Source organism: Myotis yumanensis, unplaced genomic scaffold, assembly GCF_028538775.1.
Source record: "Myotis yumanensis isolate MYYU_CA2020_CCGP unplaced genomic scaffold, mMyoYum1.0.hap1 SCAF_2, whole genome shotgun sequence".
Classification (NCBI taxonomy): domain Eukaryota; kingdom Metazoa; phylum Chordata; class Mammalia; order Chiroptera; family Vespertilionidae; genus Myotis; species Myotis yumanensis.
In genome coordinates this window covers 153656624-153683943 of record NW_027223753.1, presented here as the reverse complement: position 1 = coordinate 153683943, position 27320 = coordinate 153656624, and the positions used below count along the sequence as shown (strand labels likewise).

The window sequence follows — 27320 nt, the reverse complement described above, 5'->3', positions numbered from 1 at the left end:
ATAGGTGCTGGAGAGAAAGTGATATGTGCTCAGATTTTACATATATTTTGAAGGCGGAGGAAACAAGATTGCCTGACAGATTTAATGTTGTTAAAGAAAAATGAGTCAGGGATAATTCCAAGATATACAGCCTAAGCCTCAGGAGAAGACAGACTTGTCATTTTCTGATATTGCGAAAACTTGAGAAGGAGCAGGTTCAGGGAGCAGAGACAGGAGTCTGGTTTTTAAAATCTTCCATTGGAGGTGTCCATTAGATATACAAGTTGAGGTGTAGAGTAAGCAGCTGTTTAAAATGGGGAAAGAGGTCTGAGCTACAGATGGAAAATTGGGATTTATTAGGTTGTAGACAGTATGTGATGCCATGAACTGGAAGAGATCACCAAGGGAGTAAATGTAAATGGAGAAGAGAGAAGAGGAGCTACAAGATGAAGCCATGTGGGTACTCCAACATAGAAACCAGGAGATGAAGAAGTAAAGCAAAGGAAACTGAAAGAGAATAGCCACTGTATTAGGAGCAAAATCAGGAATAATTAATATTCTAGATGAGCAGTAGCAAAAGTATTTCAAAGGGAAGAGAGTGATCAACAATCCAATGCTATTGGTAGGTCAAAGAAAATGAGGCCTCTGACTTGATCATTGGATTTTAGCAACATGGAGATCACTTCCAGCTTTGGCAAAAGTTATTTTAGTGTAGGGTGGGAGGGTAGGTGTGAGTGTTATGGATTCAAGAGAAAATAGAAATGTTAATTGGAGACAGTGAGCACAGACAACTCTGGTTAAGATTACAAACTCGGTGGCTAAACTGCTTGAGTGTGAATCTGGAGCCCTCCAATTCCCAAATGTGAGATATTGGGCAAGTTATGTAACTTCCCTGTGCCTTGATTTCTCCAACTATAAAATGGGGACATAGTATATACCTCACAGGGTTATTGTAAAGTATGATATTTATAAAATGCTTAAATGATATGCTCAGTGTTAACTAAAACAGTCTTTATTATCACTTCTCTTAATCCTTAAAAAGATAAAGCCTTTGTGAACAAGTTCTATTATCAGTTCTGGAGACGAAAATAACAAAAACTGTTGTTTGAGCAACTATGATGAAAATGCTGCCACCCTTGACCTACTCTCAAATGGCTTTATGACAGATTTGGATTGAACCACCTCAGGGAAGTGTCATGTTTCATTTTCCACATCGTGTGAGGTCCTGGTGTAATAAAAACACAGTCTAGTGATCCAGAGTACTTAATGAATTTAAGGTTTTCCACACACTAATATTCTTTAACTCTGAAAGACCGTCCCCAAAAGATTTTTTTTTCTGATCCCATTAGCTTCAGTGGTGTTCACATAAAGTACTTTGAAATGTATAAATTCAAAGTGTGAAGGCATTGATATTTCTATGCAACAAAACAGTGCATCTGGCATTCTGTCAAACAGACATCTTTGTCAACGAACACTTCTGCAATACAATAAAAATTGACATTTGTGTAATGGTCTTGAAGCATTTTATGATTATGATTACTATACTTCTAATGTTGTGTATATTTTATTACATCCCAATTGGAAATTCAATGATAACATAGATGGCAATAATTAAAACACTTCATTAAAAGAGTAACTAGAATATTCCACTTCCCAATCACATTGGAGAATACAGACTTTACTGTAAATGTGTTGCTCCTCTTTTTATCTTGAGGACATCCAAGTTAAATAATAAGAGAACAATAAAAATAGTTATATAGAGAAAGCAGAAATGAGGTGTGGATATAGTCACACTCACTAGCCATGTGGCCTAAGATAAGTTGTTTAAGTTCTCTTGCTTCTACTTTCTCATCTGTGAAAAAGAGACAATGATACCTCTCGTCACAGGGTCATTGTGAGTTTTAAACAAGAAACTCCATGCGGAGAATTTAGCAGAGAGCCTGGTAGAAGACAAGTAAATGTTATACACATTGTTATCATGGGTATTATTGCTGCTATTGCATTTATTCTATGGTGAGGACCTAATAAGAGAACACTAGACCAAAGACTGAGTAATTCAAAGCTATCAAATATGTATTAGGTTGGCCTCACATGTTAATTAAGGCTTGAGTTAATATAGAAATTTGGATTCACCATTGTCTTTGTGAGGAAGTCTCAATTAATTATAGGAGCTCACTAAACATACATGGCATGTGGCATATTGTTATGGATTTATTCCAGATAGATGGCCTTTGGGGTGGGACTGGAAAAAACAGTCTCCACTTCCATGACTAGGCTCCTGCAACAGCAGCCACAGCCACTATCGGCTTCCAGAGACATTCACACAGCTTCCTAAATGACTGCACCCTCCCCAAGTGACAGGGGGACAAATGGCTGTATAATCTCACCACACCTCTCCCCTTCCCATCTCCTCCACCCTCCCACCAGCCCAGCAGGCACGTGCCTGCAATGAGCTGCCTGCCTCACTGGGATCCTGGGCTCCATTAATAAGCCCTGCAAGGCTGATAATTGGGGATTTGTGGAGCCTGCAGTCTTTCAATAAGCCAGGTTGTTATGGAAACCAGAGGCAGACCTCCATGTCTATAGTATTGATCCTAAAAAAATAAATAAAATAAAATAAAAGTGGGCATTGGAAAGGATCATTTCAATCCATCCTCTCCTCTTCCCCCATCATTTCATTTTAGAAGCTCACTTCCAATTTGCACACATGAGAATTCACAACTCTTCTCTGTCTTGGTTTTCCCACTCAGCACTCGCTTACTCCTTTCTTAATTACAGCTGAATGATTTTTCACATCCAGCAAAGAAAATGAGTTGAGCAGGGCACTATAGGAACACCAGAGTAGACACTCTAAATCTAATTTAATACCATGGCATTAATTCTGATTACTTGTGCCAAGAATTTAGCAATGAATATCAATGTGTTTTCCCCACCATTAAAATAACAATAATGGAACAGGATTGAAAAAAGGCCTCAGAGTCTCTTACCAGCCTCTCAAGAGGTATTGTTCTATAGCAAGATGGCCACCACCCATGATGAGTCACGGTTTCGTGTTCAATGAAAGGAGTGTCCAGCTTTCAAACTGACAGAGTAAAGGGGACAGTTTTCTTGGAATGCTTTAAAAATTTAAGTGACAGCGCAGTCCTTACAATAAAAATCCGATTACTCCATCTGGTTGATAAAGCCAGGCATGATGGCAGAGCATCGCTGGCCTGGAGGCTTGTAAACAGCACTAAATGATTCCAGCCTAGAGGCTGCTGTGGGCCCAGAAACACAGGACTCAGCCCCTGCACTGCAGACCAGGACACCATTGTTTCCTGCAAAACTTCCCATCTCTTTCCAGTAGAGGGCACCAGTGTAATTCCATTCCCAGCTGTGGAGCCTGGGTGGAGGCTAAATCAGGAAGAAATGACTCCAGGCGAGTGATAAGAGTGGTGACAGGGAAGAAACAACCTATTGTGATTGGGTTCTACTTTTAAGCTTTCTTGAAATTAATTTTTATTTTTCAGTTCTTCCAAAATAACTAAAAATTGAGCCACAATACTGTTTATTGAAGCTGCTTTATTGAATAATCTAATACTATTGTTAGTCTTTGAGCTGAATTAGTAAGTGGGGATTATGCTGTGTGTACTCCTTGTAGAGATATCAGAGTCATTCTTAGAGCAAGAATAATGTAAAAAAGTAAGAACTTCAACCTACCTCTATTCACTACTGTACTAAGAGTGAAGTCTCTGATCACGTCAAGGCTTTTAGTAAGAGGATCCAGGATACCCCACCTTCCCCACATTAACACCTGTTACTAGGGCCAGTATTCTCACCAACACTCCAATGTGATGCTCATTGCCTTCCTTTGGACCTTACCCTCCATCTGTCTGAATTCCTTCTCTGCAGTTATAGACTACAGCTGGCAAGTAGGCATGCACTTACATTGTTCCTTACCTGACTGGTCCTGGATTTTTTTTTAAGACCGTTGTTTTTTTTTTCCCTCAACTAGAGTGTAATTTCCAGGACCTCAGATAGTCACTTTCATACTTCTATATCCTTCACAGTGCCTAGTGCAGGATGAAAATGATACATACTAATAAATAAATTAATTGGGTGGCAGTTGTTGGGACATTTGGGTTTTAACTCCTCTACTCTGATAGTAACTCATTGTGCAACTATGGACAGAACATGCAACCTGAACCCCTGAGTATGTCTCATCTTTTCATTAAGACCCACACCTACACAAGCTCTCTTAGAAATTATTCGAGTACAGTGGGGCTTACTCTATTTGTGTCATGATCCCAGTTGAGTATCTGATGAAATACAAGGACATGAGAATGTCATCCATATATACACACAGTATAACACATTGTAAAAGATTTTAGGTACTAAAGGACCCCCCCTGAAGCCCACTCAGTGCCCAGGTCTAGGTGATTTTTAAGTTTTGTTTTAGGCTTGAGACTCTAAGATGGAACCACGATAGGACAGTTGATAGCTGATATCTACCTAGAAAGAGTGTATTAGCTGTCTCCCTTAGGGGACCCCCACATTTTCTACTGAATCCCTAGATCGCAGTTTCTGAGGGACCAATTACCTGGAGCCTAAATTAATCCTACCATCACTACCTGGTAGCCTTGGCTGACTTCCAGACTCAATCATTACTGATCATGTAAGAACTTGGTAATCTTGCTGAACTACAAGGTAAGCCAAATAGAATAGTCTCTATCTCCCAGAAGAGACTGTATATCATTATGTCTTTCTTGATGGCCATAAAGCACATCCTATCTGCACATTAATTTCCTTTATAAAATGTTTCCCAAGAGCTTCAGTTGAAAGGAACAAGAAGCAAGGGTGACTTTCTATTAGGCACTTACTATGTGTTCAATAAAACACAACAGTAGGCACTTTACATGTGACTTAGTTAATCCTAGCCAACCACCACCAAGTTCAGCAAGAAGGATATTATGTTATGACAAAACTGAGAGCATAGAACTGGTTAAGGAGTGGACCTCTGATTCAAACAAAGGCAGGTTCAGTTCCAACACCTGCGATGCTTCCTTGCACTGCAGGCCTCCAAGGAAGAGTGTTAACTAAATCGATGGCTGTTGCAATTCTCTGTCTACGGTTGCAGTATCCATAAGTAATGCACTTTTCTTTTGCAGTACTTTATGCTCTTTGAAATACTTCACTTTGGACCACCAAAATTTTAGAAAAACAAAAAGGTTCTCTTTATTTACTGGATGAAAGATTCTCTTCCACTATTTTACCTATGGCAAAGCGACAGACTGTCCTTCCTTTCACTATCTCTAATTTGAAGATCTGCCCAGAGGATCTCCATATCGGGAGAGGACTACTTACTTCAGGTTATCAGAAGAAAAGTAAAGCAAAATGATGTTCATTGAGAACCTACGCTGTACCTGGTTATTTAAATATGTTACATTATTAAATTCTGACAACAGTTGGTTGAAGGTAGCATTATTATTTCCATATTATGAATGAAGATCTTGGGGGTTCAACAAGAAAGCCACACAGGGAGAAGCCTGACATTGAACTCAAGGACTGTCCAGTTTCAATACTGCTTCTATATGAGGTGTTCTAAGAAAGAAAAAGAAAGCTTCTGAACTGTGCCTTGAATTCATAACGTATCTGCATGAAAACAGACCTACATTTAAACTCCTGGGATAATGAAGCTCAACTTTTCCTTTTCTGCCTGGAAGCAAGCAGAGGCAGTCTCATCTCTTGGTTTGTGGAGGCAGCACTGACTGGGGATTATGCTGCCGAGGGCTCTAACAATAGTGAGCCTGGCGGGGGGGGGGGGGAGGGGGGTCTCTCCTTGGAGAGCTGGGACCCATCTGCCACTTGGACCTGCTCAAAGACAGAAAATCTATTTGCCAGGAGCCCTTTGGAGCCTGCTATTTGTGAAGTCAAGAACAGAGAGTGCTAGAGATGGAAGACACCTAATAAACCATATCCTTTTACCAGAGAGGGAGGTAAATTTGTCCTGCCCATGCCACACAGCCTGTCAGCAGCAGAGCTGCAGGGAACCCACTTGATGCCCAGCTCAGTGCCTTTCCTCTGCTCTGCACTGGTCCCCCAAAGTCCTGCTTCTCCTATGCTTTCTCCTCCAACTCCCTTCTGTCTCTTTTCTACCTTCTTGTCTTTCTCTACTTCCTTCCTTATTCTTTCTGCCTCCTCTAATACTTCCATTTCTGATCCCCTTTTATTTTTCATCTCCCTCTATTTTCTCCCATTTTCTTCCCCATTCTTTTTTCTTTCTACTTCCCCTTTCCTCTTCCTTCACTGAAGAGTCCTCACCCACATCCCGCCTGATTCTCGCTGGGGGCCCAAACTTCTTTTCACTCTCTGTCCAGTTTTCCTTTGGGGCCAAACATCCACATCCAGACTCAGAGTGTCTGGGTGCCAGGATGATGTTTAGAAGCAGGTCCTGGAGAAGAGGTTGCTAATTTGTAAAGCCTAGAAGAGTTAGGCTGTATGCAATAAAAATGAATAGTTGCCTGAAAAATTCTTACCTCCTTTAATGGGCTTTAAATTGAAAAAAAATAAAATGATTCTTTCCCTTTATCAAACTGCTTATGAAGAAAAATCTCTCCATAAGTGAAATTTGTATTATTAGTCAATTAGTAGACATTCACCGAGGTCTATCTGTGTGATGGGCTCCATTCTGAGCACTGTGTATGCTTGCTGTGCTAAAGGATACCAAGCCTCTACTTAAAAAAAAAAAAAAAAAGTTGTTGATTTTTAGAGAGAGAAGAAGGAAGAGAAAGAGAGGGAGAGAGGAAGAGAGAGAGAGAGAGAGAGAAACATTGATGGGTTGCCTTCTGTGTGCGCCCTACTGGGGATCAAGCCTGAAACCTGGGAATGTGCAGCAGGAATCTAACCAGGAACCTCTCAGTGCATGGGATAACATTCAACCAACTGAGCCACACTGGCCAGAGCCCAAGCCCTTGCTTTTAAGGAATGGAAAATCTAGTGAAAAATAAGTAAGTCATTTTAGAGAGATAAATACAGTCATTTTAGGCACTGAGAGTGATATAAATAAAAAAGATGTCAAACTGATAGGGTTGGCGGGGGTGGTGCCATTCTGCGTAAATGGTCAGGGAAATCTTCTGTGAGCAAGTGACATCCAAATGGAGATCTAAGTGCTAAGAGGCAGCTGTGGGAAAATCAAAGGAGAAAGCAAATGCAAAGGCCCTAAGGTAGGAACAAGCTGAGTGTGTTCCAGAGACTTTAAGAAAGAGTATGGCTAGAGAAGAGTAAAGAAGGTCAGAGCAGAAGGACATAGGCTCAGAGAGATAAGCAGAAGTCAGATCAGATGCAGCCTGCGGCCATGGTGATAATTCGGATTTCATTAGTGATAAGAAGTAAGCATTAGGAGGTTTAGTGTAGGGTATTTATTTGGAGAGACATGACTGTGTAGCTTTGTGTGAGTGGTCTTCAGAGTAGTCGATTAGAAATTAAAAGAATTAGTGGCAGCCTCTCAAACCCTAAGCCTAAGATTACAATGAGATTATTGGATCTACTTCTTTTACCCCAGTGGGCTGCTTCACATGATGTTCACCATTCAAGTGACATTTTGGATGCTAATATCTGGAGTTAAGGAAGACCTGGCCCCATTGCCCATGGGTGTTTTCCTTTCAGGCATCCTTTAGACAGGAACAAACAGCTTTCACCCACTGGGGCTGAGGAATGGGAGAAAGGAAGGGCACAGAGTTTTTGGAATACTTGAGACAGATTTTGGGCATTAACTTTCTAAAAGTCTTATTTTTGTGGATATTTCAAAATTACATTGATAGAATTGCTTAAGTGGTATCTCATCAGAGAGAATGTTTTGTTTATTCAATTATGTTGCAAATTGGAGTCGAACTAAACAATATTATAGCATTATTAGTGCTTCTTTTTCCTAATGACTCAGAAGCCATAGATGTAGTAATTTTACTTAGCTTTGATTAGTAACCCCAAATGAGTCACTTAACTTCCATTTACTTATAATTTATACTCTAAGAAAATTCTTTGAATTTGGATAATTCCTATAATATTACTGGGAGGATTATCTGTTTGCAAAGAATAAACAAGTCCAGCTAAGTATACAGTGCACACCTGAATGAAAATATGAGTTCTGAATTATCTTCAGTTAAGTGTTAATCATGCCAAAATTCAAGGACTTTTGAAAATGGCCTTAACTTACTTTTAAAAATTACTTAAGAACAGTAATTTTCAATTATTATTCATTAAAATGTCAAAGTTTTACCAAGATTTAGAAATAGTCATGGAGGGAACAGAAGATTGTGTGAGTGTGGAGGACCGGATCTCAGCCAGCCTGGCTTCTGCAAACAACCCAATACCCATAAGCCACTTCTGAGGCACCTGGAATGCCAGGGCTCCAAGGAACATAATTCAAAATTCACTGACTTGGGGGTTTAAAACAAGGCTTTAGAAAATAAGATTTCCTTAGTATCCTATATAATAAAAGCCTAATATGCAAATCAACTGAATGGCAGAATGACTGGTGAATGACTGGTCACTATAATGTGCACTAACTACCAGGGGACAGATGCTCAATGCAGGAGCTGCCCTCAGCCTTCAGGCCCCAGGCCAGCCAAGGCAGTGCAAGGGGGGCCCTTGATCACCTTGCTGGTTGTCCCACAGATTGGCTCTGATTGCCGGCCAGGCCTAGGGACCCTACTCATGCACAAATTTCGTGCACTGGGCCTCTAGTTATAGTTATAAAATATTTTCATAAAATAAATTTTGCATGGCTTTAATATTGTATGGAACCAAAATACAATAGAACATTGTTTAATGGACCTAACACCATGGTTAGCAGTTACTCAGACCACTATCTGTGACTAAACAACTGGACTTTGATATGGGGAGAGGGGGATCTGTCAACCTTTGAAATGATACCCATAATCTACTTTCATCAATATGACTGCAGTGAATTCTCCGTACTCACTCTGACGACCAGCTGCAGTGAGTGCAAGGGACAGATTTGGACCTGACGGTGAGTATTTGCTGGCCATGTGTAGAAAGTCATTAACACAAAAATTGCTTACATTTTCTTTTCAAACTGTACTTCACAGCCCAGAGTAATTCCATTTAGAGGGAGAGATAGAAACAGAGTAGAGGGAGCTCTGGGCCTCTCTAGTCATCTCCATTTCCCCCTGCCATTCTCAACCAGATCAGCTCTCTTTTGGAGATTAGTATATATACAGGGGTGGGCAAAAGTAGGTTAAATTACCAGCCATCATTACCTAAAAGATAAACCATAAGTAAGGATACAAAATAATAGCAACAATAATGATAAGATAAGTAATACTGTAATTTATAAATAATAATACAAGAATAAACTTTCACATAGTCACTACCGTAAGCCTACTCTTGCCCATCCCTGTTCATATATTTGAAAGTCATTTTTTGAACAAATGTACCCAGGCTGAGAATTATAAAAACTTTTTATCCCACCCTCTCTGAATTCACTGTTTCTTGATGCTCCCCCTAGAATCAAAAGCATCATTCTTGCTAAAAGTAATTAGGATGAAAGAGTCAGCCCTTCCTCTACATTAGAGGTTTAAAAAGTCAGCCATGCTCACAATTCAATCCAACCCTGTATTCATCTCTGAAAAAATAAAAAGGCCTCCTTGAAAAGTTGCAGCTCAGATCACACTTTTAAGTACAATATATTCATCCCTTTAGGGGAAATTATTTTCCTAATTGAATAGCAGGTACAATTCCAAATTTTACCCTTTTCTTTAACTTTTAATAAATGTCCAATGCATAACAGAAATCACTCTACATGTTAAAACTAGTTCTCAAGGTTTCACATGCATATATCTATAAGTGAATGAGTGTAATAAATAGATAGTTTTGTGCTTCTATACTGATATATTGTTTAGGAGCTGATAATTACTGTTCCGGTATTTTAGTTACCAAAAGTAAAGTTCATTAGATTATTACACTATATTGATTTGGGGTATGATGAGCTGGCTCCCATTGGCTACTGAGTGCAAGTTATCTGTGTGTTCAGTGACAACTCACTGGTAGTGTGAAATCAGCCATGGGAATATTTATGCCATAAATATTGACAAACACTATAAATCAGGGCTTTTTGAGTTTTAGGGGTTTTTTTGTGTTTTTTTTTTTTTTTTTTTTTTTGGAGAGCCAATTTACCAACACACCATTACACATAGCTGATAAAACCATCTATACTAATAAAAGGGTAATATGCTAATTAGACTGGATATCTTCTGGACGTCCTTCCAGACAAAGCCACAGTGGAGGGGGCCAAGGCAGAGGTGGTTAGCGGCAATCAGGCTGGCAGGGGAGAGTAGTTAGGGGGTGATCAGGCCAGCAGGGGAGAGCAGTTAGGGAGTGATCAGGCCAGCAGGGTAGCAGTTAGGGGCATCAGGCTGGCAGGCAGAGGCAGTTAGGTAGGCAGGCAGGTGAGCAGTTAGGAGCCAGTGGTCCCGGATTGCGAGAAGGATGTCCGACTGCCAGTTTAGGCCCGATCCTTGTGAGATCGGGCCTAAACTGGCAGTCGGACATCCCCTGAGGGGTTGGACATTCCCTGAGAGATCCCAGATTGGAGAGGGTGCAGGCCAGGCTGAGGGACCCGCTCACCCACAGTGCACGAATTTCATGCACAGGGCCTCTAGTCAATCATAATGGTTTATTTTTTTATATTGTAATATATATCCATGTTCAATCATCATGCACCTCAGTGCAGATGGCCAGACAATTACTAAAATAAGTACAAGAGAGACTAGGGGAGAGAAATATTATTCTATACTACCTAAAATGTGATAAATATTCATTCTAACTCATATTTCAAGCTAACTCTGGGATAGAAACTCCTGATGTGATAAACATGCAACCAGAGTCACAGCCTAAACTTGAACATGAAAAACAATTTCTTCATTTGTTGATTGCTACTCTGCAAAAACTTGTTTCATTGGCATATTCGAAAAATAGAGAAGAGTTTCTCCTCATAGAAGTTCAAAAGCAATATGTAACTTAACAACTGCACCAACCTTGTATCCAGACCATAATCAATGTCCTACAAATACAGTGGTACATCTTTTATTATTATCATTATTTGTTGTTCCACTTATTTATGCAGTCATTGGTTGATTCTTGTATGTGCCTTGACCAGGGATTGAACCTGCAACCCCGGCACATCAGGATGATGCTCCAACCAACCGAGCTACCAGGCCAAGGCTACAGTGGTTCATCTTAACTGTCTGCTTTTCTGCTGGGGTGAAAAGCATAAATGTTAATTAGAAAGTGGCAAGGTTTTGCTTCATTTTTTACTTTCTGTTTTTCCTTTTTTTTAAAAAAAAAAAATATTGGCAAGAAAAGGATACTGACTTGTACCTTCCAATGAAAGCCAGTTTTTCCTATCAAGCTATTATAGTTAAATCATCCATATTAAAGAAGAAGAAGGAAAAAGGGAAACAAAAATCTTTCACTGCTGCTCTTCTTTCTAAAAGGATCTGATTATAACACGGGGGAGAATGCTGTAGCCACATTGCTGAACTCTGGCTTTCTTAGCCCTTACATTGGACTGGAGACAGTTTCACAAAGTGGGGCCCTGTCTATTTTTTTTATCAAATACATGATAAGTTGCTTCAATTTATAGTTTATATGTGGGGAAAAAAACCTGTTCAACCTCCCACCACAATGTCCTCTACGGTCTGTAGTGTGAACGACTCACAAACTGTACACAAATTATGTTTCTACCACCGTGGGAAAGGAGAAGAGGCAACAGAAACAGGAAAGCCTATTTTCTGGTCTCTGTCCCAACACCGTTGGTCTGGAAACATATTAACAATTCATCCTATAGTGGGGCACAGCAGGTTCAGGAGACTCTTACAACCTTGTAAGGATTACTTAAACATGTCAGATGAGGAAAAAGAGCCAAGGAACCTGGCAGATCCTTCCTTCCCTGGGTGTATCTGTCACACACTGGCAAGAGCCACACACACAGGTCATTCATGGAGCTGGAATGAAATTAATCACCTGCTTTCAGAAGGGAGCAGCCTTGGTTTCCTCTAGTTTTCAATATGTTTCTCAACATAATGCAAAATGCTCACATTGGTCTACGAAGCTCTAAGTGGCTGGAAATCTGGCTACCTCAAGCATGACAAATACTCCTGAGCAACCACAACACTTTCCAGTGAGCTTCTGTACTCAGCTTCTGAAATAGCAGAAAGGTGGACAGCAGCAAAATGTTCTGTTTGAGCAAGTGTCTGCCTCACCTCATCACTTAGAATCTGCAATTAAAGGTAAAAGGTGTCATAACATTGGCATTGCTGAGATTCTTTGTCCAGCATGTAACTCAAAGAACTCAAGCGATTTGCCTGTCCAAAGTTTAAAGGCTACAATCTAATCTCTTGGACCTTCTCTACTGTAATAACATTGTTCATTTTTTCTTAACTCATTTATCAGATATTTACTATCTCCAATTTCCGACTCATTTCTATAGGTGTAAGGATTCAACAATAAACAAAATATAGCATGGAGCTAATTTTTTGACTGAGGGTTAATTTTCAATGGCTGCTGCTGAATTGTGATGAATTAAGTTATTTGTATATTAATTTGAATTTTTTTTATTTTAGTAAAAGGTATTCCTGTTCATTAGATACATCTTGTCCTTTAAGTCTCAGTTCAGGTAACCTCTACACCAAAAATTCTTCCTGTACCATTTTCCATTAATTAGCTTAAGAAAGATTTTAATTTTCAGACACTGTAAATTTCATCATAGATAACTTTAGTCTCAACTTCTAATGCTCCCCATCTCACTGTAGATTTACAAACAAAGCTGACCTGAAATCATCATCAGAATCTGAATAAGAGCCCAAGTCTCTTAATTTTAGGTGATGTTTAGTCTTTAATGCTGAAAATACAGAGCATTTGAATTATATGCATCCTATAAGATGTTGGGTCTATTAAAAGCATGATACTATTCATTATCCTTATGAAAACAATTTATGGGAAATTCTTTTTAAGAAGCCCAGAAGTAAATTATTTGCTTACAGAGCCAAGTTTCTTTGCTGTCAGATCAATGACTGGCTAAAGCTTTTTTAAAGAAGGAAGGGATTTAAATTTTCTTGATTATATGAATTGGTTTGAGGTTCAACATCTAATTCAGTCATTTCCTTATGGCACAAAATTTATACATAACTAAGAGAACTAGCAGAACTTACACATCCTTTCAGACCTTCCTCCTATGCATGCTGTAAACCATATAATCTTGGGAGATCTTCAAGGGCTCAGGTCTTGTAGCTTTAAACAGCATCATTGGCTTCCTTCTTTCCTTCCTTTTATGTATGGTTATAGAAAGCTTTTCATTCTTTATTTAATGAAGCTATCATTACCTGAACAAAATAAAAGTGATGACCACTCAATGCTTTTAGTCCATTAGATTGAGTGCTCTGCTTTCTCTCCATGTTTAGCCAAATGGACTGACTGTGTAACACTTGCTACTCTTGATTCTTTCTCCTCCTCCTTTTAATCCTTGAGGGATTGTGTGTGTACGTGTGTGTGGAGTGGAGAGAAAAAAAAATTTGATGAGTATGCATTAGTATCTGAAACATATTCTGCATTTTCAGAAATATTGTTTGATTTTCAGTTCTAAATATAGTTTTCTCACTTTAAAAATGGAGGAGTCACTTACATGTCTTCCTGTCTACTTTCTTCTTTTATAAGATAACTAGAGGCCCAGTGCATAAAATTTGTGCACGGGGTGGGGGGTGGAAGTGTGTGTCCCTCAGCCCAGTCTGCACCCTCTCCAATCTGGGACCCCTCGAAGGATGTCCAATTCACAATCCAGTAATGCTGGCTCCCAACCACTCGCCTGCCTGCCTGCCTGCCTGATTGCCTCTAACCGCTTCTGCCTGCCAGCCTGATCAACCCCTAGCCATTCCCCTACCAGCCATTCGATGCCTAACTGCTCTCCTGCCAGCCCAATCACCCCCAACTGCCCTCCCCTTCCGGCCTGATTGCCCCAACTGACCTCCCTTTAAGACCTGGTCCCTCCCAACTGCCCTCCCCTGCTGGCCTGATCACCCACAACTGCCCTCCCCTGCCAGCCATCTTGTGGCGGCCATCTTTGGCCACATGGGTGCGGCCATCTTGTGTGTTGGGGTGATGGTCAATTTGCATATTACTCTTTCATTAGATAGGATGGTAGTTATTTAATATGAGCTTTGAAAAAAATGGATTAAAGGCCCCATGATATGATTTCTTGACTCTAAAATACATCTCCTCTAAGCTTTTGTCTCCTCAGCATTTCTTAATTTGAGACAGTGATTGCTCTTAATCTGCCCTACTAAGTTCATGATATCATTCTAGTTATAAACATAAAGGTGTCAGGGTCCTTTGCAAATGTACTTGCAAAGAAGGGAGGAGGGATGTGAACAAGAATTTTACAAGATAATAATTTCTTGCCAATCCGGTTTGGCTCAGTGGATAGAGCGTCGGCCTGCGGACTCAAGGGTCCCGGGTTTGATTCCGGTCAAGGGCATGTACCTTGGTTGCGGGCACATCCCCAGTGGGGGTATGCAGGAGGCAGCTGGTCGATGTTTCTCTCTCATCGATGTTTCTAGCTCTCTGTCCCTCTCCCTTCCTCTCTGTGGAAAATCAATAAAATATATTTTTTTAAAAAAGATAGTAATTTCTTTAGCCAAATTTAGGGTAGGTATCACCTCAAATACATAAAATTACTTTCAACCGATTGATACCTAAAAATTTCAATTTATAGTTATCCCAGCATATTTAATGGAGCCAGTAGTACTCTTCTGAAGAACCATGAATTTATACTGATCTCTACAGCTTTCTTAGGCCTAACAAAATAGTACCTGAAGGATTTCCAAACTAAGAACCCATGACTCAGAACTTGTTTAATAGTCCCAATCATTTTGGGGTGATGGGGCTTTGAGGGCATTATGACCAGGAACTATGTTTAGATACTGCAAATGTGAGTCTTTAGTATCCAATTATACATATGAGGGAATGTTCTCAGAACACATGTTGGGGTTATTAGACAACTCTTGTCTTTGCTTCTTCCAGAATAGTACTTGTGGTATCATAATTCAATGATTGCCTCTATACTCAGGCTGTCAAGGTTTAGCTCCTGGTTCAGCTATTGACAATGATTAGAAGCCACCATCTCTCTAAACCTCAGATCCCTCATCTGTGAAAAGTGATGGGGAAATTATAGTACTTATACCATAGAGTGGTTATGATGGTTAAACGTGATAATCCCCACATAGCACTTAGCACAGGGCCTGCCACTTAATAAATGCTCATTAAGGACCACCAATTATAGAAACATTGTATTTTAAACCTTGAAAAAAACTTTAAAATCAAACTATTCTAGTCCCTCTTCTTGAAGATGAGACAACTGAGGACCAGACAGAAGCAGTGACTTACCTAAGATCCCACAGCTGGGTGGAAACATCAAGGTCTCCTTATTCTAGCCCAAGGTTTCTTTCCTCTGCATTATCTTACTGTGCATGCAGGACAGAGAATGCCTGAGGAAAGACCTGATTGATATCTCCCAACAATAATAAAAAATATCACAATTGATAAGATACACTGCAAGAATTGAGATGAAAACACAACACCTTAAAAGAGAGGTGAAGAACTGCAGGGCTGAAGTTAAGGAGAGGATTTGGAGGTCTACCAATTTGACCCTTGTTTTGTTTGACTGTGCTCGTGGGCACAATACCCGTTCCATTTGCCCCTATTCTCAGAATGTAAAAATAGAAAGGAAAATATTATCAAAGGCACTGAATTACTGTCAAGAAAAGCCAATAAAAATGATTACTCTAGCAATATAACAGTGTGCCGTAAAAGCCTAATAATCAACAGTATTTAAGCTCCATGCCACTGAGCATCTGACAGAGTGCCCATGTTTTATAGACAGCATTTATGGACTTTTCACAATCCAAATTTTTGCTCTTTATGAGTGGCTTATAAATTTGGGAAGTGGTTAAAACCACATTTCAAATCAAAACCGCCTATGAGGCACCCTGCCAAAGAAGTGTAAATATCTTTGGGGAAAGCTAATATCTAACACAGAGCTCAGTGGAAGAGGATCTAGCTTTTGGAGAGATAAAAATATTATCGTTGGTTACCTTGGGCCTTAGAAAAACATTATTCTGGGGAACATAAAGAATTTCCCCAAATACAGAAATATGGGCTGAATATTTCACTTTCTTACAAATAATTATCATTCCAGAAACTATACATTTTGCATTCATTCTTTTGGCTATTAATTTAGCTATAGAGACATACATTATGTAGAAATTTTTATAGCATGTATCAAACTGCAAGAAGCACCATCTCATTCCTATTATGTCCCACAGTGCCTTGGCATAAAGAAGCACTCCATACCTATTTGCAGAGTGTAATTGAGTTGAAATTATTATTGTAAACATTTTCAACATCACTCCTTGAACTTTGTCCCAACCCCACTACCAAATGAGAACTCTTTAAGATCAGCCCTGTCTTACTTATCTGTATGACCCCCGAGCCCTAGCACAGTAAAAAGTTAATATACATGGGAGAAAAAAAGGAAGGAAGAAGGGGAGAGAGAAAGAGAAGGAGGAAGGGAAGGAGGAAGGAAGCAAACAAGGTGGGAGAAAGATAGGTAGGAACATTCTAAGTTAATTTTTCTATTCAGATAATGGCAAATACCATTGTAAAACTATGCTCTTCTCCAGATCATTATTAATGATCCCAATTAGAAAGAGGTAATAAAAAAAGAAAGGGGTAAAGAGATCATGAAAATAAAATACAACCAAGATCAACACAGAAAATCTAGGATAACTCAGGTTACACTTCCTACCAATATCAGTCAAGTACCCCCTGGTAGCCACCCAGTCAGCATCTCTGATTTCTGGCCACTGAGATGTGTTATCTTGGTAATACTGAATATGCCACAGCAGAAATTTTAGAATTTTCTACTGGAGAAAGTCAATAGGTTACCATGGGTAGAAGAAACATAACAGAGTTCCTTCGCTGAGAGCCCAATGGGCACACTGCACTGTTCAGGAAACATCAATGACATAATCACCGAAGGAGGCTTGCTGGTTATCTCCTCATGGCTGCAGGAGGGCAGTGTCCCAGAGGTGCCTTGAACACTCCTCCTCCTACTAAGGAATAATCATCAGGAACACACTGAAACCTTATGGTCATAAGCATGTTGAGAAATGGGCAGGCAGAGTGCCAAAGCAAAGAGAGGGAGATATAGTTGAAGGATTAAAAGAAACCCAACTCCAAAGGTCCTAATGTAAATGGCATCTACCTGTAACAAACCCATAAATAATTTTTAAAGGGGGTAAAATAAACTACATATTTACAGTTTACAAAGCATTTCTTAGTATATTAAAGCAGTGATCAGATTTTGTGTAAAAGTTTTGACCAAATTATTGTCTTGAATTCTCTCTTTTGACTTGTTTTGCCCCAACCCCACTCACTTTCTCAGATTATCTCTCTACACCGCTCCAGGCAACCCAAAATAGGCATCCATTTCCAAACAGGGGAGGCCAATTGGAAATGTTGTTATTTTAACCTGAATTGGAAAACAATCCAATGGAAGATAGAAGAAAATGATATGCAGGGCCCCTGGAAATTTGGGTTCGAGATGCTGTGATAGATCTCCTTGTCACCTCTAGTTTCTGTGATTCCATGAAACTCACCACATCTGGGTAATTTGTGCTTGTCACATAGAGCAGGCAAGACTAATAGATACACCAGTCCAAAGAAAACTACAGGCAGCATTTCAGGGTCCAACCCAGAGGACACTACTTAGCTGCAGCTCAGAAACAATAACAAATTTGCCTTTTAATTACCCTCAAGTTGAACTTTACCTACACCTTCAATTACTTTTCAATGCACATAATAAAATCAGACCAACTGAGATATTCTTCAGCCAGAACTTATAAAATTTAGGGCAGAGGATGATTTCTATTTGCTTTTAACTGACCAGACACACTTTTAATCAAATATACGTGTAGATTAAGCAAGGTTGCAGGAAGATTATATGAATGAGTGAACAAATGATCTATAATTTAAGTCTAGTCACTTCTCATTTATTCAATATCTGACATTTATTGAGCATGTACTACATAAAATACTTTATTAATTCATTTGGATTATCACAACTCAAAAAAATAATACATGTAAATGTTCTTAAGATATATTATATTTCAGACTTTTCATTGATCCAAGCAGTCATTCTATTAATTCACATCATGATCATATACCTAAAAATCACATCATGTCTTTCTGTCTATGCTCACAATTTAGAAATCCCTGTATAAAAATATGGTCTGAGCAATGTCAAATATTTTCTATATTTTAAAAGCGTGATTAATGTCTAAAATGTTTGAAAATATGTAATAAGTAGTCTGTCATATGCAAAATGATTTCTAGCCATCATAACTGAAGCTAAAATCTTCAACCTAAAGAAAAGTAGTTAACAGTGGTTTGTTTTTCTGGGTAAACTAAAACCAACACCATATTCTTTACCACATGCCTTTCCTTGTCCAGGAAAAAAAAAATCCTCTTCTTCTTAACCCCAAAGTCTGGCCCCTGGGGCAGGTATGTATTTAGAATAAATATTTAAAATGAATCACTGATAGAAAGAGGCATGCGATATAATAACAATGATAATATAATCTGGCTTCTTCCAGAATTTTGGGGCAAGATAAAAGAGGCAGAACTGAAAATATTTGAATAATCATCTGCGATCTTCCAGTATCTAATTTGGAGGGATGGGAATAAAGGCAAATTTCCAATAATTACTTTTTCAATCTAACGGGCAGATGCCAAACATTTCCCAGAGCATTCTCATGGAGCAGGTCCTTTCCCAAGGGCACAGTGTGGGCCAGTCCAAGTTTGGGTCCTTAGACACATCATGGGTTAAGTCCATGAAGTTCTAAAGGAATAAACCCAATTTTTTAAACTGGTACAGAAACAACTTAACCGTAAGGTCTTTGGGGCTGAAAGGTGTTAATGAGTCATACTTGGCTGGAGAAAGACCATGGAGGCTGTTGGCCTCCTTCAGCACTGTGGGTGGGTGGGGTGAGGAACAGGTCTTAGTCCTCAGGGGTGAAGGTCTGTTAAATTTATCTTGCTTTGGAAATGCTCTATTTCCATTCCGCACAGTCTCTTTGGCAATAATGGTGAAAACACTCCAATACTCAAGTAAGAGCTTCAAACCAAAGCAAATCTAGAACGTGTTTGTAATCACAGTCAACCCTCAATTATTTATGCATATGGCAGAAAGTAGCATCTTCTATAATAAAATGATAATTAATGTTTAACTTCACAACATGTTCTATATTGGGGTTTTTTTTTCTTTTGTTTTTGGCAAGATTAATAGACTTACTTTCCTAATTAGTTTAACCCCGATTACTGTTATAATTAGCATTCTCTGAGCATAGGCACACTACTCATCAATTGATGGTGGGGAGAATGCCCAGTAACATATTGTGGGATAAGGGAAAGGTGGTCTGAGATTATGTTTTTGCTGCCGGCAATTCAGAAACTAGATCATCTGAATGAATAAGGAGTTGGCTGTACTCATAACAGGCACTTCCTAAAGCCAAATAATCACATTAGTTAATTTCTGTCCATAAAATATATGTGGCCTCAGTAATTACTTATTAAACTAAGTCTATCTTGCACATAGAATATATATATATATATTTTTAAAACTAAGATTACCTAGCTTTCCTGTTTATGCCAATCCTATTAATAAGGTAATTGCCACATCTTCCTAGTCCTGGCTGCTACCTGCCAGAGTTCTCCTTCAGGCTTGGAGACATTTGGGAATATAAATGGCCAGAATTAGTTCTTAGTCCTGCCTCTTTGGAGACGTAAGCATAGCTTTCCTTAATTTCTTGAAAACACCTTCTAGACATTCCCCTCTCCCTTGATGGCCCAGGTGGCCTGGCTTTCCGAAAGGCCCCGGTGGGCTACCCACCCATGGCCTCTGACCCTCACAGTAGCTCACCTATCTTGTCCTCGGCTTGGCTGCCCTCCGAAGCCTCCGTGGGAGGCTGGGTTGTTGCCTTGGTGGCAGCATCCTCTGCAGCAGGGGTGGTGGCAGCAGCAGCAGTGACAGCAGCAGGCACATCGGCTTGTTTAGGCTCCTCCTTGGCTGGGGCGTCTTCCGCCTTGGAGGACGGCGAGTTGTCAGTGGAAGCTTTAGTGGCACTTTCTGTCTCAGCAGAGCCGGCCTTCTCCTCTGAGGGGGCTGGAGCCTGGGGGGCTGCCTGCTCTGCTGCAGCATCAGAGACGCCCTCCCCCTTCTTCTCCTCGGAGGGAGCTTCTCCTGCTTTACCGGCCTCCTCGGGCTTGGGGCCAGTGGCCGGGGCCGCTTCAGTGGTAGTGGGACCTTCTCCCTCCTTCTTCTCGGCGCCATCAGCAACAGGGGCGTCATCCTTCTTCTCATTCATTTCGGCCTCAGCAGCTTGAGCATCGCCCTTCTTCTCTCCTTTGAGCTTTTTCCTTGTTATGTGTCCACGGAAGCTAGCCTGAATTTTGGTCGCGGCCTTATGAGCTTTATCTTCTGGTTTGATGCCATCTTGTTCGATCTTTTGCTCCTCATCATTTTTTTCAACCTTTGTGGAGAAAAGGGGAGGGGGGGGAGGAAAGGGAGAGATGAATTAATGCTTTTTCCCTTCAGATCATAGCATTTAACAAATATTTATTGAACGATTTGTACTGTGCCAAGCACAGACATCAACAATACTGTGGAAATTCAAATTAAGCCTCCTCTCTCTTCATGGTGGAGAATTGAGTAGAAAACACATCCTTTTATGGGAAAACACATCCTTTTGGCCTTGCAGAATCACTGGCATGGATTTATATGTCTTTCCTTCCCCAGCTCCATGTCTCTGTATTGCCAAACTTCAACCAGCCATTCCATGGATGTACCTTGGCTACTCAGATCACATCCACTCTAGGTTTTAATCAAAGCGCTCTGATATTGCTTTTTCAGGGTTGCTGAGAGGAACTCTGTGCAAAACTGCACATTTAAAAATATTATGGAAAAGTCTGTGTGTATTGTCCACCCCCCTCCCCAGGATTTCAAGTCTGGTCAAGAAATCAATAGATTCAGGGCAAAGAGTATGGTAGAGGTTTAGACAACAAATTCTATCAGGGTTTTGTACAACTGCAAAGGAGTTCAGGGCTTTGGGGCTTTTGCTTAAAATGTTATAATTCAGAATGCTGCTCACACAATGATGTCTACTTTCCCCTGTGTGTGGTCCAACATTAGTAGTCAACACACTAGATCTTCACAATTTGAAGACAGAAAGTGGCCGTTATTCTTGTTTTTTTTTTAAAAAATAAGAATGAAAAACACCGTTTCCACTTTTGAAAAAGTGGCATATATTCACCAAATCACAATTTCTTATTCCCAAAGCAATTTAAACCTAAAATTAGTTTTATGTTATTACTGATAGAGTCATCCTAGTACTAAAAGCAAGAGACTAAAATACACATTTTTTATCATTTGATGCAACATTTACAGCATAATATGCTGCATATAACTTTTTTCCACAAGGAAATTAAATCAGAGGATAGGCATAGAAGGTATATTCATGGAAAGAAATATACAGTATGGGCGAGTACCCAAATTCCATATAGCTCCATTGCTCACCATGGTGCCCCAATGTGGTTGCTTATAGTCTCCGTGCATTCCTTCCTTTAACTCTGGAGCACTGGGGAAATACAACAGTGAACGATGCAGCAACTTTCCTTACAAAAAACAATAATAGCTCTAGCTGGTTTGGCTCAGTGGATTAAGTGGACCAACAGGTCTCAGGTTTGATTCCAGTCAAGGGCAAATGCCCGGGTTGCAGGTTCGATCCCCAGTGGGAGGGCATGTAGGAAGCAGCTGATCAATGATTCTCTCTCATCATTGATGTTTCTATTTCTCTCTCTCCCTTCCTCTCTGAAATCAATAAAAACACATTTAAAATAATAATAATAGTAAAAGAGTGCTGCCCTAGCCAGTTGCTCAGTGGTTAGAACACCGGCCTACAGACTGAAGGGTCTCAGATTTGATTCTGGTCAAGGGCATGTACCTCAGTTGCAGGCTCAATCCCCAGCCTGGTTGGGGTGGGTGTGGGAGGCAACAAAATGATGTCTTTCTCATATTCATGTTTCTCTCTCTCTATCTCTCCCCTTCCGTTCACTTTCTCTAAAGATCAATGGAAAAAATATCCTTGGGTGTGGATTAACAACAACAAAAAGAGTGCTTATTATGTACTGAGTCCTGTGGTTGGCTTCAATCTTGACTTTGGCCTGACCGTGGCCTTTGCTCCAGTTTAGGAGTAAGCTACAGCAGGCCAACACAGTGGTACGTTTTCCACCTGTCATACCAGCTCTGCCCCAGTGACCTAGATCCAGCTAATCATGATGTAGGCCTGTCTGACATAATTTGGACAAACATATGAGCCTGTTGTTAGGTAAGTTCATCAATGTGCAGTGGATATACAAAAGTATTTTTGAAAATAAGCTATATATGACAGTAAAAGCAGGACTGACAATTTTTCAGTAAAATCCAAGAGAACTTCTTCTTCCTCAGGTAACTGTGTGTATATCCACACAAAGAAAGAAGGACTAAATGAAAAGCACTTTGTACAGGCCCGGCCTGCTCCCTCCTCCAGGGACCATGATGCTGCACTGCTCAGTTCTCTGATGCACTACCGCTTTCCCACTCTCCTGCTGCTCCTGAAGACTCCTACTGGGACACATGGCCCAATCTGGGGCACGGGAGCAGCTGTCCCTGCCAGGCACTCTCTGCTCAGAGATGGAAGCATAACCCTGTTAAATTAACAGTTGTGAATGGAGCATGGAGCCGAGATGGTGTTGATTTATTTTACTCTATCTTGAGTTTTCTGAATGAGGCACCATCTTATATGACAGGACATCTGCACTTGGGCATTGATGCCAAGTGGTTCTTTAATACAAATACTGCTCCTTGGGAAGTACACAAACCAATCATCTCAGAGAGGGCAGGTGTGCAGAAAAGACCCTCTAGTGATTCAAGAAAGCTACAATTTTAGAGCCCCCCCCCCTTTTTTTCAAAACATAAATCGAAGGAGATGAAATTCTTGAAAAGCTGGAAAACAATAAAATAAGAAAGCTGGGAATCTGCATGATATAAAGAAAGAAACTTTATGTGGATAAAGGAAGAGCTTTACTCAATCCTTCTGTTCTCCCCTCAATTTTTCTGATCATCTGCCACTTTACCTTTCCAAATGATTAGTGTTTAAGCTTCTATATACAACCTCTATGTTGAAGTGATTATTTAGAAAGGCACAGAGTAGACTTGGGTGCCAAGATTGTGGGACCAGTTTCACCTGAACAATCCAGGAGTCTAAGAAACACAAGAGATAAGGGGTAGGCAGGAAGGAAGAGAATTATGAAAGATTGAGTTAGAAATGAGAGGTGAAGATTATTCTGTAAAAGGTAGATGCCCAGATGGGTTGATACACCCAAAGAGGTGCTCAAAGTCCTCCATGGGCATGTAGCTCTACCTGGAGGAACAGGCGGGACCATTTGATATCATTAGAGACTTAGGGAAACTGGATTTTAGAGATTGGTTGGAAAAAGACAACTATTACAAATATTTTAGATAGAGGGAGACAGGGATAGAAAGAGAAGGGGGGAGGAAGGGAGGAGAAGGAAAGGAAAAACAAAAGAGGAGAGGAGAGAGGACAGAAGCGGGAGGGAAATGGAGGGAATAAATCAACCTACGAGGTCAGACTTAAGTGATTGAACAGAGGCATCTAGAAACAAAAATATTTTAAATAAAAACTGGGTCATAAGCTAGACAGTGCCAGATTGTGTGTGTGTGTCTTTTTAAAAAATATGTAATTGATTCTATTAATATAGCTTCAACTAGAGGTTATTTTCTGGTTTAATTCATTTCACAGTACTAGAAGTAGTTGGACTGAGAGCGTATTTTGTAGAGAGATGAAAGAAGAAGAGAACCTTCCCTAAAACTAGCTGTGGGGGCAACCCCAAGATGTCAGGCCAAATTGACTTTTCTCAATAAGAAACAGAAACTCTGGCTGGTGTGGCTCAGTTGCCCTGTGCACCAAAATGTTGCTGGTTTGATTCCTGGTCAGGGAACATGCCAGGTTGTGGGCACATGCCGGTAGGGGGCGTGCAGGAGGCAGCTGATAGATGTTTCACTCTCACATTGATGTTTCCCCCTCTCTCTTCTTCCTTCTTCTCTCTCTAAAAAATCAATAAAAACATATTTTTAACAAAAGAAACAGAAGACTGTATCTAAGACAAAGGACTTTTGAGCCCAGGGAAACCAGAGATCAGTCAGTACATTTAGCACAGCCCTTTCAGTTTCTAAAAAAAAAAAAAAAAAATAGCCATCCTGGCCCTGAAAAGTTACCTGCCTCAATTCAAAGTGAGTGAGTGGCTCAACTGGTATTTGAACTCAGGTCCTCTCCTCTCCCACCCAACCCAAGTCCAATTTTATTGCTTCAGTGACTTGGAATAACTTGGTCTTTCTTGTAGCAGATAATCCATAAAGCACCCTTGTAACATTCTCATTTATCTACTTATTTAACAATACTGAGTGCCTATACAAGGCACTATAGACACTCTACTGAGATGAATAGAGTATCTACCCACACAGGACACACAGGATTCTTTTTTAAATGTTATTTGTTAAAATAAGTCCATAGTGCTTTAACAATCAATAATTTACCAGGAATTCACAGCAGACACCTGATCTTCTAACCATCTTGTGGAGTAAGGCATCGAATCAAATAAAAGAGAAACATGCAAATTGACCTAACCTTCGCTACACCCCAAGCCACGCCCACCAGCCAATCAGAGTGACTATATGCAAATTAACCCAACCAAGATGGCGGCCGGCAGCCACAGAGCTGGAGCAAGCAGGAGGCTTTGTTGCCTCAGCAATGGAGGAAGCCAAGCTTCCCGCCTGCCCTGGCTGGCTGTGGCCTCCACTAAAGGCAAGAAAGTTTCAATTATAGAAGACAAATAAATCCCAGATACCTGCTTCCAGCCATCCTCCACTGGGAACTTGGGTGCCTGGGGGCCATGGCCAGCCTGCAAACAGCCATCAGCCCCTCACCCAGACTGGCCAGGCACCCCAGCAGGACCCCCCACCCTGAAGGGGCTGTGGCCAGCCTGAAAACGGCCCTCAGCCCCTCACCCAGGCTGGCCAGGCACCCCAGTGGGGACTCCCACACTGAAGGGGCTTGGCCAGCCTGAAAACAGCCAACAGCCCCTCACCCATGCTGGCCAGGCACCCAAGGGGGGACCCCTAACCTGAAGGGGCTGTGGCCAGCCTGCAAACAGCCATCAGCCACTCACCCAGTAGGGCCCCCCACCACAAAGGGGATGTGGCCAGCCTAAAAACAGCCCTCAGCTCCTCACCCAGGCTGGCCAGGCACCCCAGCGGGACCCCCCACCCACCCTGAAGGGGCTGTGGCCAGCCTGCAAACAGTCATCAGCCCCTCACCAGGTTGGCCAGGCACCCCAGCGGGACCCCCACCCTGATCTGGGACACCCTTCAGGGCAAACCAGCTGGCCCCCACCCATGCACCAGGCCTCTGCCCTATATAATAAAAGGGTAATATGCAAATTGACCCTAACAGCAGAACAGCTGGGAATGACTGGTCACTATGACACACACTGACCACCAGGGGGCAGACGCTCAATGCAGGAGCTGCCCCCTGGTGGTCAGTGCGCTCCCACAGGGGGAGCTCTGCTCAGTCACAGCCAGGCTGATGGCTGCCAGTACAGCAGTGGTGGTGGGAGCCTCTCCTGCCTCCTCAGCAGCGCTAAGGATGTTCGACTGCAGCTTAGGCCTGCTCCCCGCTGGCAAGTGGGCATCCCCCGAGGGCTCCCGGGCTGCCAGAGGGATTTCTGACTGCCAGCTTAGGCCCAATCCCCTGGGGAGCAGGCCTAAGCCAGCAGGTGGTTATCCCCCGAGGTGTCCCAGACTCAAGAGCACACAGGCCAGGCTGCGGGACTCCCCCCCTGCCGAGTGCACAAATTTTTGTGCACCGGGCCTCTAGTCCTATATAATAAAAGCCTCATATGCAAATTATACACCTTATATAATAAAAACCTAATATGCAGGCAGTCATTCGACCCACAGTTCGACTGGGAGACTGGGAGTTTGATCGCTTGCTATGATGTGCACTGACTACCAGGGGACAGCGCAGAACATGGCAGGCAATGTGGTGCCAGCAGTGGGCGGAAGTTGAGGTGCTGCCAGCCCCAATAGGCCCTGATGAGAGCAGAACCATGGTGGGATGGTGGAGCAGGTAAGCAGGAGATGCCAGGCCAAGGTGGGTGCGAGCAGGGGCCTAATGGCCCCGCCGATCGCCCCACAGACAATGACCAGTGGTGGTGGGCAGGGCTGCTGCCTGGCTCCCAGGGGCTGAAGGAGCTGGGTGGGGGGCTCAGCCCTGACCCATCGCCCACAAACAGCAACCAGCAGCGGGCAGACCCTGATCACCCAATCAGGGCCAGACCCCAGGCTGGGACAGGAAACTGAGGGTGGGTAGCAGTGACCAACCTCCTGCGGCACCCAGGTAGGGAGGCTGCGACCTCTCGCCAGCTACCTGGGGGTGGGGGTAATGGGGACGGAGGTGTGGTGAGAATGCGGATATCCACTGAGCTCACTCTCACTCTCCCTGCTACCCTCTCCTGGGATGCCAGGGCTCAAGGGCCTGGAAGCCCCCATGCTCAGGTGCCAGGTGCCCCTGAAGAGCCCACCCTGTACCCACACAGCCTTTTCCAAGTGAGCCAGATCACAGCTGCCAGGACTGCAGGGGCCAGTCGGGCTCCCCATGGCTTCACACAGGAGCCGGTCTGCAAGGCCGGCTGGTAGAGACCGCGCTGCCCGTCTGCTTCCATGTAGCACTGCTGGGTGGCCCAGAGGCCCATGCTGTGCCCCAGCCTGAGGCGTCCAGCCCCCTCACTGCATCTCCATGTGGGAACTTGGGTGCTGTGACTCAGGCGAAGGGGGCGCGTGGGGCCCCGGGGACCCAGGTGCTGCCCAAGGCCCAGAGGTCAGCAGGGACCTGCCCTTCCACGCCAGATGCTCACACTTCGATCCCAGGCCAGGCCTAGGGACTGCATCCATACACGAATTTCATGCACCAGGCCTCTAGTATAGAATAAACATGTGAGTTATAGATGGAGAAGGTCCATAAAAAGAGTATATTGGTATTTAGTGGTTAACGAGTCAGTTCATAAGTCTCATTAAAATAGGTGGGTTTTTTGTTTTGTTTTGTTTTGTTTTTTGTTTG

The 27320-nt window shown here is 41.9% G+C and overlaps 1 protein-coding gene across 1 annotated transcript in view; it reads right to left on the bottom strand.

Moving 5' to 3' along the window:
- Positions 1–27320, bottom strand: part of GAP43 (growth associated protein 43) — a 96614-nt gene that overhangs the window by 18932 nt on the left and 50362 nt on the right. The window contains exon 2 of the mRNA XM_070406236.1: positions 20009–20618. Coding sequence (XP_070262337.1) covers positions 20009–20618 — 610 coding nt within the window. The remainder of the gene's footprint in view (positions 1–20008; positions 20619–27320) is intronic.